The sequence below is a fragment of the Cydia pomonella genome, chromosome 1, assembly GCF_033807575.1.
Source record: "Cydia pomonella isolate Wapato2018A chromosome 1, ilCydPomo1, whole genome shotgun sequence".
NCBI lineage: Eukaryota > Metazoa > Arthropoda > Insecta > Lepidoptera > Tortricidae > Cydia > Cydia pomonella.
This window is the reverse complement of record NC_084703.1, coordinates 36125424-36146667: the sequence shown is the minus strand read 5'-3', so window position 1 is coordinate 36146667 and position 21244 is coordinate 36125424. Positions and strand designations below refer to the sequence as shown.

Genomic DNA, 21244 nt, shown 5'->3' with positions numbered 1-21244 from the left:
GTTTTATAAGGTGTAGTGATAGCTAAGAACCACAGTGAGGAAACTGGTTTTCATGTAAAATAACCGGCCAAGAGCATGTCGGGCCACGCTCAGTGTAGGGTTCCGTAGTTACTCTTCCGTCACAATAAGCTAAACTGGAGCTTAAAGTATAGTAAATTGTTAACCAAGGGATGAAACGGTACCTTTCACCCGAGTTAAACAAATAGGCAAATTTGCATAATCAGTACCTAATTAAAGTAAGTCTTTTTACTATGAAGGGAAAACTTTTTGCGATAACTCAAAAACAGCTAATTTTAAATATTTTTTGTGTCTATGGTTCAAAAGTTAGAGGGGGGGGGGGACACATTTTTAAAAACCCCTATTAGTTTTGAAAGACCTTTCCAACGATACCCCACACTCTAGGGTTGAAGCGAAAAAAAAATTCACCCCCACTTTACGTGTAGGGGAGGTGCCCTAAAAAAAATTAAATTTTTAGATTTTATTGTACGACTTTGTCGGCTTTATTGATTGATATATGCATGCCAAATTTCAGCTTTCTAGCACTAACGACCACGGAGCAAAGCCTCGGACAGACAGACAGACAGACGGACATGGCGAAACTATAAGGGTTCCGTTCAGTGCCGGATTAACCATTAAGCAAAATAAGCACTTGCTTAGGGCACCACGTCTAGGGGGGCACCAAAATCGTGGGAAAATAACGGGTAGTTTGTACATGAAACTTTGTGCGTCATGTATAGGGCACGTAAGTGCGTCTCCAACGCAGGCCTTTGCCCCTCCGAGGGCCCATTCCATCAGGCTTGCAATATGCTGATTTTTTCATCATACTTTACCTATTGGTTCGTGGTTGATTTTTGATTTCCAGCATTCTGCAAATCTGTCAGCCTTTGGGCCAAAGGGCCTTATACCCAACGTAGAGCTCAGTTTTAGAAATCTACTTGTCTTCAACCCTACGAGGAGCTTTTTCTTCAGCCTTCTCGGAGTGTCGAATTTAATAGTAGATCTACACTTTTGTCTTAATTTATAATTATGTCGTGTCCGAATTTCGCTCTCTTGTAACTCGGCCTTCGCCTTCGCAGCACCGAAGTCTTAACAGATTTTCAAGGATCGGAATTTGTCACTCATGCTGCCCGAGCTCTTGCACACCAGATTGGTTTGCGACGTATTGCACACGGCCAAGCTCGTGCGAACTAATTGTCAAAGTTTTATTATAAAAAAACTGATGACGGAATCAAAGGCTAAAGTGCAGGTTCGGGGCTTCGTTCCCCACGAAGGTCGTAAACCAAAAGCATACGGTTTTATTTAACCCAAAGGTTTCCTTTAGCAGAATTAATCTTTGGTTTCCTAAGATGTAATTAAAAAATGATGCCACCCAGATTTTTGATTCAGGTTTATTTTAGCTTCAGCGAAGTCGGTCAGTCGGAGGTCAATAACTGTTTAAGTTTAGGTTCTAAGTTACGTTTGTTCTCATTTTCGACAAAATCTAAAATGTCGATCATACCACATTTCATACAAATAGATGCAGCGGTTATTGATTCCCCACATAAACTACCACCCTTCTTTACACATCCTTATCGATGATTTTTTTAGATTAAAACTATCCTGTCCTTTCTTGGGACTAAACTGTAAACTCTTGATTATATTTTTGGGTCTAAACTAATTATCTCTATACCAAATTTCAACTAAATTGGTTCAGCGGTTGAGACGTGAAGAGGAATATTAAAAAAAATGAAAATTTTACCTGTTTCCACTTCGGAATGGTGTCAATGTGATACCATACTCGTAAATGAGTTCGGCATTGCACTCCTAGGGGCCAATCCTGCCAAAGGGAATCTTCGGTTCGAAACGCCTATTTCATCGGCTGAAACTAACTCTAATCAAGTGCCCTTTTGAGCGAGGCCAAATGCCGAGCAGCAGGCCTCACATGAATGCGTTTCTCAGAAAAGCTCTCTTTTCAACCCTGTGTGGAGCTCGACCTTAGTCCTCGCTTACACTGGGTATTCAGTCACAAAACCCAGCTCTCTTGCAACTCCGCCTTTAGGTCTTGCTCGGAAGCGCCAAGTGGCCACTCCGGATCTTCAACCTTATGAGTATGGCCGTTGGATTCGTTTTTTGACTATTTCCACCATTGGTTCAATTCCAAGCAATGCTATTGCTATCCTGCAGTTCGGCCTTCGGCCTCGGACGATTGCCCGCCACGGTAGAAACAACTGAGTGTCAACCGTGAACCACGTTCGACGTGTTGTCTCCCTGTCGCACATACGAATTTACAATTGCCTCTGGGCCTCAGTCCTTATGTAACTTTCGGGTTACTTTTGGTCATGTTACTTCTAGGGTTTATTTGTGAAGTGAACCAAAGCAGGTTTTAATCACATAGTTAGCCGGAAAGGCAAGTACACAATCATAGATATATAATTTCAGTAATTTAGTTCACGCATGCTTTGATAAAGGTGACATTAGGATGGTGACTGCACCAGCATTACTGTTGCAACGTTACTGCTGCAGCACTGTCAACTTCCTTGATAAAATAAGTAATGGATTGAAAATACAAATTGCAGCAGCAATGCGACCATGAACGTCACTTAGTTTACCAAAAAAAAACAATGTTGTCAATGTAATCTGGATGAGCCTAGGGAGAGGGGGCACCAAGATCTAGAAATGCTTAGGGCATCAAAATTTCTTAATCCGGCACTGGTTCCGTTTTATGCCATTTGGCTACGGAACCCTAAAAACGCATCGAAATCGGTCCATCCGTTGGAGAGCTACGATGCCACAGACAGAGATTGGCGTCAAACATATACATAACACCAACACTATATTACTCTTTGACCAACATCCTCTTTTTGCAACGAGGGTTAAAAATAAGAGCTATTGTAAACTTTCAACCGGTGCTTTCATAAACATACAATATAACGGTGCTTTATAAAACGGGGCCCAGGTTGACTGACGTTTGTCGTTTCCCTTCCATTCCACATTGTTTGTCTGGTCTGTGGTATAATTTGGAAGTTCAAAATATCGTTTACAGTAGACGCTTTGTAATACAAATTAGTTTTCCTGTCTCCTATACAAAACAATGTATTAAAACATATAATTTTAAGAGTTACTGTGAAGTCAAAACTTTCAATATGACCGCCGACAACGAATATCCAAAGGCGTCGAGTAAGTATACCGGGCACGCCCACCGATGTATACAACGTTTGTTATGTACTCAATTTATCAATTATGAAATTATTTTTCTACTTAATTACGTAAAATACAATAAATTAAATATAAATTAATAACACGAATCTCTTTCAGTTCTATATTATTGAATAACAGATTCATTTTGATATCAACATCTGACCCCGATTTGTGTTTCTATTATAATCTTCACAAGCTGCAGGATTTGTAATAATTTACCAAATATATCGTAGTTTATGTTGAATAGCCTTACTTAAGGCCCCCAAAGGAATGGAAGCTATAAGATAAATAAAATTTTGTTAAAGTTTCCAATAGGATTATTATGCCTGTGTTATGCATAATTTCAATTAAACAAACCAGAAATGCATTTAAAAAGCAAAGTTTGCGTTTTTTAACCTGTGTCAAGTTGCTATTATAGTGAGTAAGCTCAGCAATGTAATACATTACCGCAAGGCTCAGTTTCTTTTAATGCCTGATTATGTTTTAGATGCCACCCTAATTGGGGCCACAATCACTTATGTTGCGGGCCTGTTCCTACTGTTCTCGTTTGCGAGCCCATACTGGATAGAGTCATATCCAGAGATGTTTGATTCCTTCAAGCGCATGGGCTTGTGGGAGTATTGCTTTGATCGCTTCCGTCTGCCACAGTACCAACTGGACAAACTCTTCATGGGCTGTCACTACATTTTTAGTCAGGTTGGTGTTCTTGATTGTATGAAGGCAGATTGTGATTATAAGTGTTGCTTAAGTATTTAGGTGTACTTTTTTCATAAAATATTGATTATACATGCTGTACATTTCAGTCATTTTGTAAATAACCTACAGAAAAATGGGCTTATAAAATTTAAATGGGACACAAAGTAATTTATATATTCTATTCTATATATATTATTATATTCTAAAAAGTAATTTATAAGATGTAACCATGAGTCAATACATTCATTCAACCTATTTGATGGCATGTCTCGAAGATGGCAGGTGGATAGCAGAGATCATAAATGGTATGGTCCCCTATGCAAACATTGTAGTGATAGATCATGTACAAGATTGGAGGACATTAAAGATAATGCTCGTCTAATCTGGATCCAAATAGTTAAAGACAGAGACAAGTGGAAATCCATGGAGTAGGCCTTCCCCTAGAAGGGGTCTAATACACAAAATAATATTATTTAAAACAAAAATCATAATCTTAAACTAATTTTTCAAACAATTTATATTTAAATATAATATGCTGTAATAACAGCTTTTTTATTTTACTTTATTGTATCACTGTATATGTATGGTTAATTGATAAGTTAAGCTAATTGCCCTACCGCACATGTTAGAAAAGTTGTCTGGTCCAATTACGCAACAAATAGATTCTTAGTCATTTTAGTTATTTTTTGTTATTTTTATTTTAGGAGTACTATGTGATCCGCGAGTACCTGCTGCCCAGCTGGCTCATGGCTGTGCAAGCATTTGTCACATTGGCACTCATATTCTCACTTAGCGCACAAGTGCTATTAGCCTGTGTCATTGTGCGCTGGCCTCTGCGCACAGTGCTACAATATGAATGGATTTTTGTCTCAGTTTCATTTCTCTTTGTTGCTGTGTCAAGTAAGTGTTTTAGTCTTGAGTAACTTTTTATATATTGATCTAGTAGTATTCTATAATAGGTAGGTGAAATTTAATGAGATATATTGTGTTAAAAGCTTTATAAGGACGACCGGTTTGGCCTAGTGGGTAGTGACCCTGCCTACGAAGTTGATGGTCCCGGGTTCAAATCCTGGTAAGGGCATTTATTCCTGTGATGAGCATGGATATTTGTTCCTGAGTCATGGGTGTTTTCTATGTATTTAAGTATTTATAAATATTTATATTATATATATCGTTGTCTAAGTACCCTCAACACAAGCCTTATTGAGCTTACTGTGGGACTGTCAATTTGTGTACTAATGTCCTATAATATTTATTTATTTATTATTTATTTATTTATGCTATGGTCCTATGGTATATGTACTTAGGTCATACTGAAAGTCTCTATTACCTCAAAAACGCTAGATAATTAGGTAACATTTTCTTTTATTATTCCTTTTCTTAAATCTTTTTGACAATACATACAAATTTTCTTTATGATAGCTTCAGCCTGAATAGTACATGGTCTATTTTTTCTCAGGCACTTTTTGTACGAAAATATGAGCCCTCAGTGATTTTGTATGGCGTTTGCGGGGTATCTATTAAAATCCATGTTTTCTGACATATACATGTGATTTGCATGTCATTTTTTAGGGTTCCGTAGCCAATGGCAAAAAACGGAACCCTTATAGATTCGTCATGTCCGTCTGTCTGTCCGATTATGTCACAGCCACTTTTTTCCGAAACTATAAGAGCTATACTGTTCAAACTTGGTAAGTAGATGTATTCCATGAACCGCATTAAGATTTTTTACACAAAAATAGAAAAAAAAAAACAATAAATTTTGGGGGTTCCCCATACTTAGAACTGAAATACAAAAAATTTTTTTTTCATCAAACCCATATTGTGGGGTATCTATGGATAGGTCTTTAAAAATGATATTGAGGTTTCTAATATATTTTTTTTCTAAACTGAATAGTTTGCGCGAGAGACACTTCCAAAGTGGTAAAATGTGTGTCTGCAGAAGACTAAGACAACCTTAGAATATCAGCATATTAGCAGCTGATATGCGACTTTTTACTTATTTATTAATATTGATGACACAGTGCTTTCATTAATATGAAGTCAACAAATTTTATAAAACCTGCCACAAACGGTTGAAGGAAAACTCATTATAAGATAATATTCGAAGCCTGGTGTGTACTTGCTGTTGACTGAGGGCACATTGAAAGTCATATGAAATTCTAGCATGAAAAATTTCTTGAATTTAAATTATAAAAATGTTTGATATAAAATTTCATAAATATTTCTTAAGTATGAATCACACCGAAATAAATTGTTAAAGAGTCTTTCACTGTGCCATCTCTAAGTGGGTAATTAGACGGAACTTTCAGTATTGCTCACCTATATTATTAATGTACTTATTTTATTTACAATTGTTGAATTATTTCTTTATTAACAACAATATGTAAGAGTAAGCAATAAAATATTCTTGTTTTTTGTTTTATCAGCATTTGTGATACAACTGACATAATTTTAATGTGAATAAGGTAACAGTTTTATGTCAGTAAGAAAATAAATGAATTGTTTTTATTTGCAGGTTTGTTCTTGTTCTTGGCAGTAGCAGTGTTTGGAGGAAATTGTTACCGTCGGGACTGGCTTATGTATCCCTCATTCCATGTTGTCTCATGGTCATATGCCTTTGCTGTAGTTGCATTTATATTTTTCGGTAAGTCGCATAAACTTTGTTCATTAAAAATATAGTTACGCCTAACTAATAAACGTTGTACAAGCAACTCACATAAGCTAAGGGAACTCACATATATTATAAGATCATTCAAATTTTTGCATCTTGCGACTATGGATTCTTGGTGCTCTCTTGAGAATCAGAGGCTTTGCTTTCTCCAGCTCCATGTGCAAATGTAGTAGTGAGTACAAAAGTATTCAGAATTGGTGAAAAATTCACTGAATAAATAGGAGTGAGTTCACATTTGAATTTCTAATGTTAGTAGCAACCATGTTTATGGTGGTTAAACTTTTATTTTTTCGTACTCATTAAGACAATTGAACGTCAAGGAGACTTGAACTGACATTATGGCCAATTTTTGCGTTTAAAAGGATTAAACCAACCGACTGGCCGAGTCCTTTTGTCATGTATCTCTACTTGCTTTTTGCGCGCGGTCCGCTCGTAGTTTGTTTTTTGTAAACAGACTATTCTAAATAATTATTCAATTCTTCTCAAATGAAGTTAGAACTAGCCGAAAATGCCATATTACCTAGTCGGTTACTAAATTGCGTTACTGCAATAATCTTTTTAATACTGTTGCTCAAAAAGTCCTACATTACGTAGCTGTTTAGCGTGCGGAAAGTTGGATTTCGCGAACTAGTGCTTTTTACTTTTCCACTTGTTCCAATTCATGACTACTTATTGATGAGTGTTAATATAAGTTTCATTTAAAAGTCGTAATCAACATAAAAACCTACTATTCATGTAAAAATAATAAACATAAGTATATTTCGTATTTTATTACTTCATCATTATAACACGTTTATTTTTTAATATTGAATATTGATAAACCGTTCTTAATAAGTTGTCTGAATGGAACGGAATAGCTGCCGAAACGCCTGTCAAAGCAGAGGCGTTTTTTTAGCAAGAATGTGTTAAGTTTCCAAAGGCAACATTCGATATTGTTTTCATACAATTTAAATATACGATACACAAATAATCGTAAATAAGAATACTTAGGTAATAATCGTATAATATTTTATATTTACAATTGTTTCTGTCTTATAGAATATGCATAAAAAAGTACTTGTTGTTTTTCTTATTATGTCGCAACTGTATTAAAAAACGTCGTTCGATACACGTGTAGAAATGTCATTCCGCACTAGCATCGAAATGTACAATTATCTACATAAAATATACGAACGAAAGTTGAATAAACTATATATTAAAATGAAGTACACAAAATCAGGAATTACATATGATAATATCATTCAAAATGGCCTCTTCTGGCCTTGACACAGGCCCTCAAACGACGAGGCCAGTCATCAATAGCGGCACGCACGACTGTCATGTCTAATTCCGTCACTGTCTTATTGGCCCGCTTGCGGGAGGCAAGATTTGTGTGGGGTTTAGGATAGGCTTCCTCCTCAATAACCTGCCATATGGCATAATCCAGGGGGTTAAGGTCCGGGCTGGAGGACGGCCAGTCCTCGTGGGCAATAAAGTGAATTTTGTTCCTTCGAAACCAGGCTTGAGTTGTTTTTGCCTTATGTGCAGGAGCTGAGTCCTGTTGAAAGACCCATAGCTGGTTTTGAAATAGGGTGTGGCTTAAGGGCTTCACTATTGGTTCGAGAACGGTTTCCTGGTAAACTTTGGCCCCAGTTTTCACACCTTTTTCACATAAATGAACCTGTGTTAGCCCTGAGTATGGCACACCCAGCCAAATCATCACATAAGAGGGATGATGGCCTCGTTGCACTCTCGGAACAGCCGCAATCGCCTCTTGACTGTTTTTTGCATACACTGTAATTCTGGCGGTTACAACATTCTTCAATGGTAAACATTTTTTCATCTGTAAATAGTATTTTTCGGTGGCCATTTTGTGCGTAATACCGCTTCAATAGCACGCGACTTCTCTCTAGCCTCAGTCTTTAATCGTCCATTAAGCAGACCTTTTTTTCTGCGGTAAGCGTGTAATCCAAGGTCTTATTGATAACTTTTTTTAGGGAGCTTCTCTTCACAGACATCTGTATTGCCAACAACTTTTGCTTCCAGACGGGGTTTCTTGCAATTCTCGCCTTCACTGCCTTTATTTGAGCTGGGGTCCGAACGGTGCGTGGTCTTCCAGACCCCTTACGTTCATCGAAGCTCTGAGTACTATTGTATCTATTAATAGTGCGATAAAAAAAATTGTTTGTTCATTTTTAAGTTTTCATGCAATTTCAAAATCATGTTTGGCGGGTGCCCACATTTGTGCAACGCAATTACTGCGATACGATTCTCTTTTAGGCCCCAATTCATTATAGATACGACGAGATAAGCGTTATGTGTGGTATATAAATTGTAGCTCACAAATCCATCACATTATGTCATTTTTAATTTTTTTCGGTAGCATTTGTTTTAACGGAACTAAAGAGGTTGCAAATCGAGTAACAGAACTTAGTAACCAACTAGGTAGCCAAGAAACAATATCTGCTCGAAGTATTAAAAAATACCTAGATTTTATCAGACAGTAGTAAACCCACGATAAGTATACCCAGTCTGATTATTCATCTAGTTTGGCAATCTCAACATTATTGAAGTAAAGGCCGGTTGCACCACACCAAGCCTGTAATAATTGAAATCATATCTAGTTCAAAAAGTTAGCTTGTTGACCGAAGCGTAGCGTAGTTGACCGAAGCGTAGCGTAGGTCTACGTTTTGACTCGCGCAATCTGCTTTCGTATGTCCGGATGTTCTCCTCTACAGGTCGCAATTCTCAACCGATTCGCGTGAAATTTTGCGACCATATTCTATGATCAAATAGAATTTTTTTGTCGATCCAGTTTTTGGAATTTTTTCAAAATGGCGGAGTCATGGTACGTCGCGCCTAAACAAATAGCCGTATCGATATCATAAGAGTTTCCTCCTTGTGAGACATGGTTACAGAGTGATTTGCGAAAAATTCAGATATTTTAGAACGCTGGTTTAGGGGGTATTTAGATATTTAGGTTTTACTCGAGAATAAGTAGCCTAATTTCACCGTGTCACATATATCCATTCGTGGCTCAATTGGAATACACTAGCTTTACAATCACGAGGTTCCGGGCTCAAATCCCGAACAATGAAATCTTTTTTGTTTTTTTTTGCACTTTAATTTCCTATTTTTTATTGACTAAGCTTTGTAACAGGGAGAGAGAAGAGGACCCTGGATCTATTCCCTGAATTGTAACATTTTGTATTTTTTTTGTATTTAAGTTTCGTATTGTTGATCAAGCGAGCACGAAGCGCGAGCAAAGCGTATTCGTTTCAGTTTTATTGTCTGAACTTTTTTTACAGCCGTTAAAGTTCAAGGAGACGGACAGTTGCGCAGGCGAAAACGGGTTCATGTTTAAAAAAAATCTGAGCAGTTTTTACATTTAGATCAATTTATCAACTTTGGCTTTGCTATAGAGACGTAGTTGTAGATTGGAATATTGATATTATATTAGGAATAGAAGTTTAAACGTAAATGTATGTTATATTGCTTTAATAAATAAAAAATATATATCATAGCTAATGGTTTTCTAACATATTTCCTGCGTGCAGTCGCCGCAGAAAGTTTCGGTACGGTTCGTGGCATTCTTTTAGAAAATTTTGGTGCATATAGATTACTAAGAGCCAGCGATGCTTGCTATAATCTTGTCTATAAAAATTCAGGCCACAAATTTGCAGGAACACAATGTTCCGAAGATTTATTACATATCTTCTGTTGATATTTTAGTCAAGGTATTCGATGTAGCAAAATGATGTTATAGCGGATTAAATTGCCAAATCCTATAGAGATAAAACACTACAGAGTGAAGCTCTGATGGCCTTTCTTCTGCCGACGAAGATGGGGGTGGTTCTACTTTTACCATTCAGGGGATGACCGACTAACTGTGGGCGTTTGGAAACGGGAAAGGGAGTATTTTCTCTTTCCTTCCCATTTTGTAGGCGTTGGCAAAGAGAATTTGAAATGGAGGTGGACTGTCAAACAAAATTTTGTTGCTACAGTAAAATTGCTGCTTAATCTTTCGACACATGATAAAAATTGTAGAACACCATTTGACTTTCCTTTCCTTGATGATCTTTTTGATCCTTATTCGTTTACTAATATATGTTAAAATTGGTAAAGACCTAAAAGTGGCGCCATCTAATAGATAAAAGGCCAAATGTTTGACAGCATCGTTTCGAGCGATGGCACCATAACGTTCCAAAAGTTTTAATCATATGTCCAAAGATGGCAGTAAATATACGTGTCTACAATGTTTTCTTAGTTATTAATAAATATAAAATTCCTTTTCCGTGCAGGCTTTTTAAATTTTGATATACGAAAAAGCATCTATAAAAAATTAAGAGCAATTAACGTTATTTAGAGGTCGCTATAAATGAAACAATACTGCTATACAAAATAGTATGAAAATAAATTGACCCATCAATAAATCTGCTTCGGAAATGTCTTTTAGGGCTCTTTATTCGTTTTATTTATTATTTATAAGTATGCTTAAAAAGATGGCGATCGTTTTTTTTTTGTTTTAGGTAACTTTGCATTTTTGTATTTGTATGAGGATATTGCAAATCACAAAATCATAGCGACCACCTAATCATTCGCAATGAGTTCAAATTTGGCACATAGATTACTGTTCTATAAAGGGAGCCATGTGAAGATAAAATCCTTTCAACTTTTCTCTACATACAAAGTTGGACCATCCTATTCGATAATTATGTTTTTTTGTCAATTTAGTTTTTATAAATTCTTCTAAACAGCGGAGCCATAGGTACATTTATTCAGTTTTAAGGGCTCCTCTACACGATGGCCCAGCGTAGGACGCAGCTATGCGGTGAAATGAGATAGCAATATCACTTGCTCCCTCTAACGCAGTGGTTCCTAACCTTGTCAGTTCTGCCACCTCTATGACTAACTAGGGAACCCGATTTTACCCCTACTCCCAATAAATATCAATATTCTTTCTTACAGGTCTAATTTCTGTCATATTTAATTGAGCTCATTACCTCCGTAAAATACCAGATTTACCACTACGGGGGTAATTACCCTCAAGTTAGGAACCGCTGCTCTAACGCATAAATGCGCCCCTATAGTCTGTATCTTTAGGTATTTAAAAAAAGGTAAACAAACAATTTGTAAATTTTCGGGTAGTTTTAATATTTATTGGTTAATCAACCAAATACAAAACCGCCTGGATCTGTGACTGAACGACCTGACTTTAAACCTACGTTATTTGATCATGTAATGTTTTCATCTACCCTCAGCTGCCTTAAGGAGCCATTTGAGGGTAGATTTTGTTTACCTTTTTTTAAATACCTAAAGATACAGACTATAGGACTTGCCTACGCTGGGCCATCGTGTAGAGGAGCCATAAGCTATGCTCGCGAGGTCTACAGCTCACAGAGCTACTAGTTGACCGAAGCGTAGCGTAGGTCTACGTTTTGACTCGCGCAATCTGCTTTCGTATGTCCGGATGTTCTCCTCTACAGGTCGCAATTCTCAACCGATTCGCGTGAAATTTTGCGACCATATTCTATGATCAAATAGATTTTTTTTGTCGATCCAGTTTTTGGAATTTTTTCAAAATGGCGGAGTCATGGTACGTCGCGCCCAAACAAATAGCCGTATCGATATCATAAGAGTTTCCTCCTTGTGAGACATGCTTACAGAGTGATTTGCGAAAAATTCAGATATTTTAGAACGCTGGTTTAGGGGGTATTTAGATATTTAGGTTTTACTCGAGAATAAGTAGCCTAATTTCACCGTGTCACATATATCCATTCGTGGCTCAATTGGAATACACTAGCTTTACAATCATGAGGTTCCGGGCTCAAATCCCGAACAATGGAATCTTTTTTGTTTTTTTTTTTGCACTTTAATTTCCTATTTTTTATTGACTAAGCTTTGTAACAGGGAGAGAGAAGAGGACCCTGGATCTATTCCCTGAATTGTAACATTTTGTATTTTTTTTGTATTTAAATTTCGTATTGTTGACAGTGCCGGATTAACCATTAAGCAAAATAAGCACTTGCTTAGGGCACCACGTCTAGGGGGGCACCAAAATCGTGGGAAAATAACGGGTAGTTTGTACATGAAACTTTGTGCGTCATGTATAGGGCACGTAAGTGCGTCTCCAACGCAGGCCTTTGCCCCTCCGAGGGCCCATTCCATCAGGCTTGCAATATGCTGATTTTTTCATTATACTTTACCTATTGGTTCGTGGTTGATTTTTGATTTCCAGCATTCTGCAAATCTGTCAGCCTTTGGGCCAAAGGGCCTTATACCCAACGTAGAGCTCAGTTTTAGAAATCTACTTGTCTTCAACCCTACGAGGAGCTTTTTCTTCAGCCTTCTCGGAGTGTCGAATTTAATAGTAGATCTACACTTTTGTCTTAATTTATAATTATGTCGTGTCCGAATTTCGCTCTCTTGTAACTCGGCCTTCGCCTTCGCAGCACCGAAGTCTTAACAGATTTTCAAGGATCGGAATTTGTCACTCATGCTGCCCGAGCTCTTGCACACCAGATTGGTTTGCGACGTATTGCACACGGCCAAGCTCGTGCGAACTAATTGTCAAAGTTTTATTATAAAAAAACTGATGACGGAATCAAAGGCTAAAGTGCAGGTTCGGGGCTTCGTTCCCCACGAAGGTCGTAAACCAAAAGCATACGGTTTTATTTAACCCAAAGGTTTCCTTTAGCAGAATTAATCTTTGGTTTCCTAAGATGTAATTAAAAAATGATGCCACCCAGATTTTTGATTCAGGTTTATTTTAGCTTCAGCGAAGTCGGTCAGTCGGAGGTCAATAACTGTTTAAGTTTAGGTTCTAAGTTACGTTTGTTCTCATTTTCGACAAAATCTAAAATGTCGATCATACCACATTTCATACAAATAGATGCAGCGGTTATTGATTCCCCACATAAACTACCACCCTTCTTTACACATCCTTATCGATGATTTTTTTAGATTAAAACTATCCTGTCCTTTCTTGGGACTAAACTGTAAACTCTTGATTATATTTTTGGGTCTAAACTAATTATCTCTATACCAAATTTCAACTAAATTGGTTCAGCGGTTGAGACGTGAAGAGGAATATTAAAAAAAATGAAAATTTTACCTGTTTCCACTTCGGAATGGTGTCAATGTGATACCATACTCGTAAATGAGTTCGGCATTGCACTCCTAGGGGCCAATCCTGCCAAAGGGAATCTTCGGTTCGAAACGCCTATTTCATCGGCTGAAACTAACTCTAATCAAGTGCCCTTTTGAGCGAGGCCAAATGCCGAGCAGCAGGCCTCACATGAATGCGTTTCTCAGAAAAGCTCTCTTTTCAACCCTGTGTGGAGCTCGACCTTAGTCCTCGCTTACACTGGGTATTCAGTCACAAAACCCAGCTCTCTTGCAACTCCGCCTTTAGGTCTTGCTCGGAAGCGCCAAGTGGCCACTCCGGATCTTCAACCTTATGAGTATGGCCGTTGGATTCGTTTTTTGACTATTTCCACCATTGGTTCAATTCCAAGCAATGCTATTGCTATCCTGCAGTTCGGCCTTCGGCCTCGGACGATTGCCCGCCACGGTAGAAACAACTGAGTGTCAACCGTGAACCACGTTCGACGTGTTGTCTCCCTGTCGCACATACGAATTTACAATTGCCTCTGGGCCTCAGTCCTTATGTAACTTTCGGGTTACTTTTGGTCATGTTACTTCTAGGGTTTATTTGTGAAGTGAACCAAAGCAGGTTTTAATCACATAGTTAGCCGGAAAGGCAAGTACACAATCATAGATATATAATTTCAGTAATTTAGTTCACGCATGCTTTGATAAAGGTGACATTAGGATGGTGACTGCACCAGCATTACTGTTGCAACGTTACTGCTGCAGCACTGTCAACTTCCTTGATAAAATAAGTAATGGATTGAAAATACAAATTGCAGCAGCAATGCGACCATGAACGTCACTTAGTTTACCAAAAAAAAACAATGTTGTCAATGTAATCTGGATGAGCCTAGGGAGAGGGGGCACCAAGATCTAGAAATGCTTAGGGCATCAAAATTTCTTAATCCGGCACTGATTGTTGATCAAGCGACCACGAAGCGCGAGCAAAGCGTATTCGTTTCAGTTTTATTGTCTGAACTTTTTTTACGGCCGTTAAAGTTCAAGGAGACGGACAGTTGCGCAGGCGAAAACGGGTTCATGTTTAAAAAAAATCTGAGCAGTTTTTGCATTTAGATAATTTATCAACTTTGGCTTTGCTATAGAGACGTAGTTGTAGATTGGAATATTATATTAGGAATAGAAGTTTAAATGTAAATGTATGTTATATTGCTTTAAAAAAAAAATTATATATCATAGCTAAAAGAGGGAAACGGTTTTTTAAAATATTTCCTGCGTGCAGTCGCCGCAGAAAGTTTCGGTACGGTTCGTGGCATTCTTTTAGAAAATTTTGGTGCATATAGATTACTAAGAGCCAGCGATGCTTGCTATAATCTTGTCTACAAAAATTCAGGGCACAAATTTGCAGGAACACAATGTTCCGAAGATTTATTATATATCTTCTGTTGATATTTTAGTCAAGGTATTCGATGTAGCAAAATGATGTTTTAGCGGATTAAATTACCAAATCCTATAGAGATAAAACGCTACAGAGTGAAACTCTGATGGCCCTTCTTCTGCCGACGAACATGGAGGTGGTTCTACTTTTACCATTCAGGGGATGACCGACTAACTGTGGGCGTTTGGAAACGGGAAAGGGAGTATTTTCTCTTTCCTTCCCATTTTGTAGGCGTTGGCAAAGAGAATTTGAAATGGAGGTGGATTGTCAAACAAAATTTTGTTGCTACAGTAAAATTGCTGCTATATCTTTCGACACATGATAAAAATTTGTAGTACGCCATTTGACTTTCCTTTCCTTGATGATCTTTTTGATCCTTATTCGTTTACTAATATATGTTAAAATTGTTAAAGACCTAAAAGTGGCACCATCTAATAGATAAAAGGCCAAATGTTTGACAGCATCGTTTCGAGCAATGGCACCATAACGTTCCAAAAGTTTTAATAATGTGTCCAAAGATGGCAGTAAATTTACGTGTCTACAAAGTTTTCTTAGTTAATAATTAATGAAAATTCCTTTTCCGTGTGGGCTTTTTAAATTCTGATATACGAAAAAGTATCTATAAAAAATTAAGAGCAATTAACATTATTTAGAGGAGAGGACAAAATAATATGAAATTAAATTGACCCATCAATAATTCTGCTTTGGAAATATCTTTAAGGGCTCTTTATTAATTTTATTTATTATTTATAAGTATGCTAAAAAAGATGGCGATCGTTTTTTTTTGTTTTAGGTAACTTAGCATTTTTTTATTTGTATGAGGATATTGCAAATCACAAAATCATAGCGACCACCTAATCATTCGCAAATGAGTTCAAATTTGGCACATAGATTACTGTTCTATAAAGGGAGCCATGTGAAGATAAAATCCTTTCAACTTTTTTCTACATACAAAGTAGGACCATCCTATTCGATAATTATGTTTTTTTGTCAATTTAGTTTTTATAAATTCTTCTAAACAGCGGAGCCATACATTTATTCAGTTTTAAGGGCTCCTCTACACGATGGCCCAGCGTAGGCCAATTTAAGGGACGCAGCTATGAGGTGAAATGAGATAGCAATATCACTTGCTCCCTCTAACGCAGTGGTTCCTAACCTTGTCAGTTCTGCCACCCCTATGACTAACTAGGGAACCCGATTTTACCCCTACTCCCAATAAATATCAATATTCTTTCTTACAGGTCTAATTTCTGTTATATTTAATTGAGCTTATTACCTCCGTAAAATACCAGATTTACCACTACGGGGGTAATTAGCCCCAAGTTAGGAACCGCTGCTCTAACGCATAAATGCGCCCCTAGGACTTGCCTACGCTGGGCCATCGTGTAGAGGAGCCATAAGCTATGCTCGCGAGGTCTACAGCTCACAGAGCTACTAGTATAAAAAGTTTGATTGTTCTGTATCCTGCTAGATATATGTGTAGGATTAACGTATGCGGAACGAAATAAAGACTAAGTTTAATGTCGTATGAAATTAAAAGAAAAAAAAACCGATGATTATTTTTATCAATATTCATGTTTGATAATTTATTTAACAATGTTACTCGTAATTGCAAGGCAATGTTGACTACAGTGTTTAACGACAGTTTTGTGATACATCTTCATTAGTTGGCATTTATTTCCAATTTCATGTTTCTTACGAAAACATAGAAAACTTCGTATGCTCGACATACAATTTATTTCAGATCAATACATGTATTTCACAATCTCGTCCGTTGGACCTTTGACTAAATGACGTAACCGAATTTTAGTGTAGACGTAGTATTATTTTATGATTTACGGAGACGGTGGGCTTGCCTTCTATATAAGCTTGTCGATGTTGTGGTGTCGATTACAGTTTTGCTGTCACATTTGAATTTCTTCTTGAGCTCTCTGTAAAGTTAACAAGCTCTTTTAGAAAAGTGGGATAAAGGTTGAATGTTTCCCTGCACCAGGTTTTCTAGTAATAGTTATTCTCAAGGAAAATTACGCGAAAATATTATAAATAGAGCGTCGGCTTTCATCAATTTGTACAAAATGTTCTACTATCTTCGATTTCGGCCATCGGGAATGTGTATGTAAGGTACCTACTGTTGAAATTATATTCAGTTTCGTGACGTCCTTCTACGATTTACCATAATTTCAAGAGAAATAATCTTATGACTATGACTTATCAGACGGATTGACAAATACCTATGCAGATGTTACATTAACAGTAAGATATCATTTCTGTATTGATTTTTTAAACATTTTTACACATTCAAACTTTGTCCAAATTTTATTTCGCAAACGTTACACCTGCCGGCTAATTCGTCGACTATTTGTGGTACAACCCTCCCCAAGAATCTGTGTTCGATTAGGCGGGCCCACGAATTTCCTCGCCCGAGCGCGCCGCCTCGGCCGAGGCACGTCTACACTGACCGGTTTGTGCGTGAGGCAATTGCCTTGCGCGTATGCTCGCTCTGTGTGGACCCGCCCAATGTAAAATACAAATGAAGAGGTAATTATTTATTTTTACTCGATCTCACGAAGGCAAGTGATATTTGCAGGCGTGGCGGCGATCCTGCTGTACATGGAGTCAAAGAAGCTGTACGAGCTGCGGCTGGAGGCGCGCAACCTCGTGGCGCAGATGCAGCACAGCCAGCCAGAGCACGCGCTGCACCAACTGCGCGACCAGCTACAGCACCAGCGACAGATCGGCTGGAATAACTAGCTCTTCAAATGCGCTGCGTAACGTGTCACCCATTTTTCCTTACATGAAAGGGTACAGATGTAGTCAATAAGCATTTGGCATCGGGTAAATTCTGCAACCTAGTTATGACTGATGTATGAGACTTAATTAAGTAGCAATTACTTAAAAACCGTAAATTTAGAAAATATATAGGTATATTACTTGTTGTTCGATTTTGTTAAATCTACGATTGTTTGCACCCTTGGAGAAGTAATAAACTAATATTTAAATTCAAAATTACCAATTTAAAAACCAGTGTTTGTGACTATTTTATTATATTTGCTTAAGATATGTTCTCATGTTGTTAAAGTATTCGTTGATTTATTAACTGTCGTCCCACGAGATCTCACTGTTCTTATTGACTACATTTGTGTAGTGCTTATTCATGTTTTGCTATTTGCTTAGTAAATAAGGTTTTCCTGTCCTTTTGTTGAGACTATTTCGGGTTTCATGTAGTTTCACTGACGTAGAATGGCTAGATTATTATTATATCCAATATCTTACTTTTCACCATATTCTAACGGTCATATAAAACTTAGTCAATAGAACGATATCCTTTAGATTGCGTGTTAAGACAAACTTTCTCAAAACTGTACTAAAAGGGCATCAAAGTTTTATCACAATATACAAGTATTGATTCACTCTTACATGATTTTTACATATTATTATTACGTAGCTAAAACGAGACTGGGATGTTTCCATATTGCCCTCGTGATTTTGGCAAGATATTATCTTATTACGTAGTTTTCAGGCTTATTTGTATGATTAAGGCCACTGGAGGAAGACCCTGGGTGAGGGAGTCGATGCACACGACGAAGCATGGTTTAACCTTCTTCACACTACACTTCGGTTTTTAAGCATTAGAAATAAGGTAAGCGATCTTGACGTGCCTTATTATTGAAAAACACTTGGAAAATGAATCATAGTAAATATGTAAAACTTATGTAACATATACGAACATATACATGTTTTTCGTTTCATATGTCATAGTTACTAATTTTTAAAAAGCATTTTTCAATAAAAAGATACGTCAAGAGCGTTTACCCTTTTTCTAATGCTTAAAAAAAATCGAAATATATGTTTGATAGTAATGTATGTAGGTCTGCCACTATTAGAATCTTATTTTGAACATTTCTTGTCGCTTTTTGTTATAGCGAACGTTTTCTGTTGTCAACTCCGTTAATTTCTAGATTAGATGTGCCTTGAAAGATTAATCCTTGCTTGAAAGCAGCTGATATTTATTCTTTATTCAAGATTATTAAATTTTCTTTATTTGTTATTCAAATATTTCCAATCACAAAAAACTAAAATCTCAGAAGAAAAAAATTAACATTTAAACAAAAGTATATTATTATTATGTATATTCAATATTGTATTAAGTTTCAAATTAGAATAACATTCTTAAGAACTTGGAGCAAAGATTTTTTAAAACTTTTGTTTTAATTTTAACGAATGTAATCACTAATAAGATATTTTGTACGACTGAAACATTACGTGATCCCGATTCTTATTTTGAATCTCAATGCCGTCCGTTAAAGACTATCATTTTTATAGAGTAAGTATGTTCACTAAGATAAACGATAGATGTATTTAAGTCTGCATTTAAGTTATTTGTATGTTTATTTGATTAACGACGTATAAGGGCATACCTTTTGTGTTTAAATCAAGTGAAACTAACCGTGAATCATTCAAAACTGTTATAATATGAACACCTAACCTAGCGTGTTCTTGGCAGTAAATGTGTTAACACTTGCATAGGACAGATATTGACCGAGCAACTCAGGTTGGTCATGTCCGACGTCACTTGACTCAATCGTCAAATTGCACCTCATATCGTCCCAGATATAGCCCTAGTTGGTGGTGATATGACATTTACAATATATTTTGACTTTCACCAAAATAATGAAAATATAAAGTTTGATTACTATGGTGCGGAATGAAATACTCCAGAAGTACTTTGCATATATCTACTCAACTCGCATGTCAAGATTAATAATGAGTTTAAGTTTAAGGATTGTATTATGTTAATTATGTAATTTGTCTTGTACAAAGTCTGAGACATTTAAGGCCGCTTGCACCAATGTTTGTAACCGTAATTAAATTCGCTAAAATATGATTGTGCACCCGGTCCTTTTCAAGATTGATGTGCCTTGTTAGTTAAATTATGTTTGGCTGGATTTGATTCACTGTAGGGGTACTTATTTTACCATTTGTTGTTGGAACATTCAAATATCAACTACGCAGTCGTTTAAAAAAAGGTTTGAAATTAAGATAGACAAACGCCGTTTTATGTTACTGTCGATTCTATTTTCTACCGATAGAACTAAGACTCTGACCACGCTTACTTCAGTAACTTTGCACAAACTTGGCAGTAAGAATTTATACATAATATACTAATTGAAAATAATTTATACTTACTATACTAGTAAGCACCATACTCGATGTAATAGCACTTGGCATGAACACTTAGCGTGGTCCGATCCGAATACCGATAGAACAACCACTATATATTTCACAAAGCTGGGTACAGTGAGAGCTGTCGTCTTAATACAATTCTTTCGTTTTAAAGTTATAAATTGTATGCAGGTGAGAGCTGTCACCATACTCAAGCTATGTGCAATATACTATTAACTAATTTAGAATTTATAATATTGACACTGCTAAGAAGTCATGCGTTTAGTTCGATAAAAAATCGAATTGAAAACTTCACAAATTCGCATGGGCCCACCTGACTTATTGATCGATTGTTAATTTATTTTTGATATCGTGGATCAAATCCAATTTAATTATAGATCCGTCCAAGTACATCCTTTTTTGTGTTTTTAAATATTGTAAACTTAATTAATACATTAATAAAATATATTTCTCCAGAAGTGAGTTTTAATTCTTTATAACATTTAATTATGGTTTAAAAATAGAGGTATGTTTTGTCGCGTGTACAGTTGAATATATGCTTACAATTTAACACCGTATTCCTTTGTTTTAATAATAAGGCGAAACATCTATATATACGAATATATATATAAATGCACGTGTCCTGACTGACTAATCAACGCAGAGCCGGAACTACAAATGATAGAAAGTTGAAATTTACATACTACGTTGCATTTATAAAGTATACAAGAGCTAAGAAGCGATTTTGAGAAATTTAACCCCTAAGTGGGTTAAAATGGGGATGAAAGTTTGTATGGGGTTCAAGTTTTATTTTAATCTGGGAACTTGATTCTTTGTAAAAAGGTATTTGATGGAGATCAAATATTTTTTTGAATGTGGGTTATGAAACTTTGTACGTAGGCATATTATTAAAACAAAAGAAAAGTAATTACAGCGTTTTTAAAAAATCATCCCCTAAAGAGGTTAATAAGGGGTTGAAAGTTTGAATTCATTACCAATGCTTTGAA

General features: G+C 36.6%; 2 protein-coding genes across 2 annotated transcripts in view; one reads left to right on the top strand and one right to left on the bottom strand.

Annotated features, from left to right (window-relative positions):
* The first annotated feature begins 631 nt into the window (after window positions 1-631).
* Window positions 632-20716, top strand: LOC133521533 (uncharacterized). Its single transcript, XM_061856545.1, has 5 exons — window positions 632-3156; window positions 3665-3873; window positions 4578-4773; window positions 6392-6520; window positions 17662-20716. The coding sequence occupies exons 1-5, from the start codon at window positions 3123-3125 to the stop codon at window positions 17823-17825; spliced, it is 732 nt and encodes a 243-aa protein (XP_061712529.1). The 5' UTR covers window positions 632-3122; the 3' UTR covers window positions 17826-20716.
* Window positions 16795-21244, bottom strand: part of LOC133521470 (pseudouridine-5'-phosphate glycosidase) — a 180593-nt gene continuing 176143 nt past the window's right edge. The window contains exon 11 of the mRNA XM_061856448.1: window positions 16795-17005. Coding sequence (XP_061712432.1) covers window positions 16965-17005 — 41 coding nt within the window. The 3' untranslated portion in view covers window positions 16795-16964. The remainder of the gene's footprint in view (window positions 17006-21244) is intronic.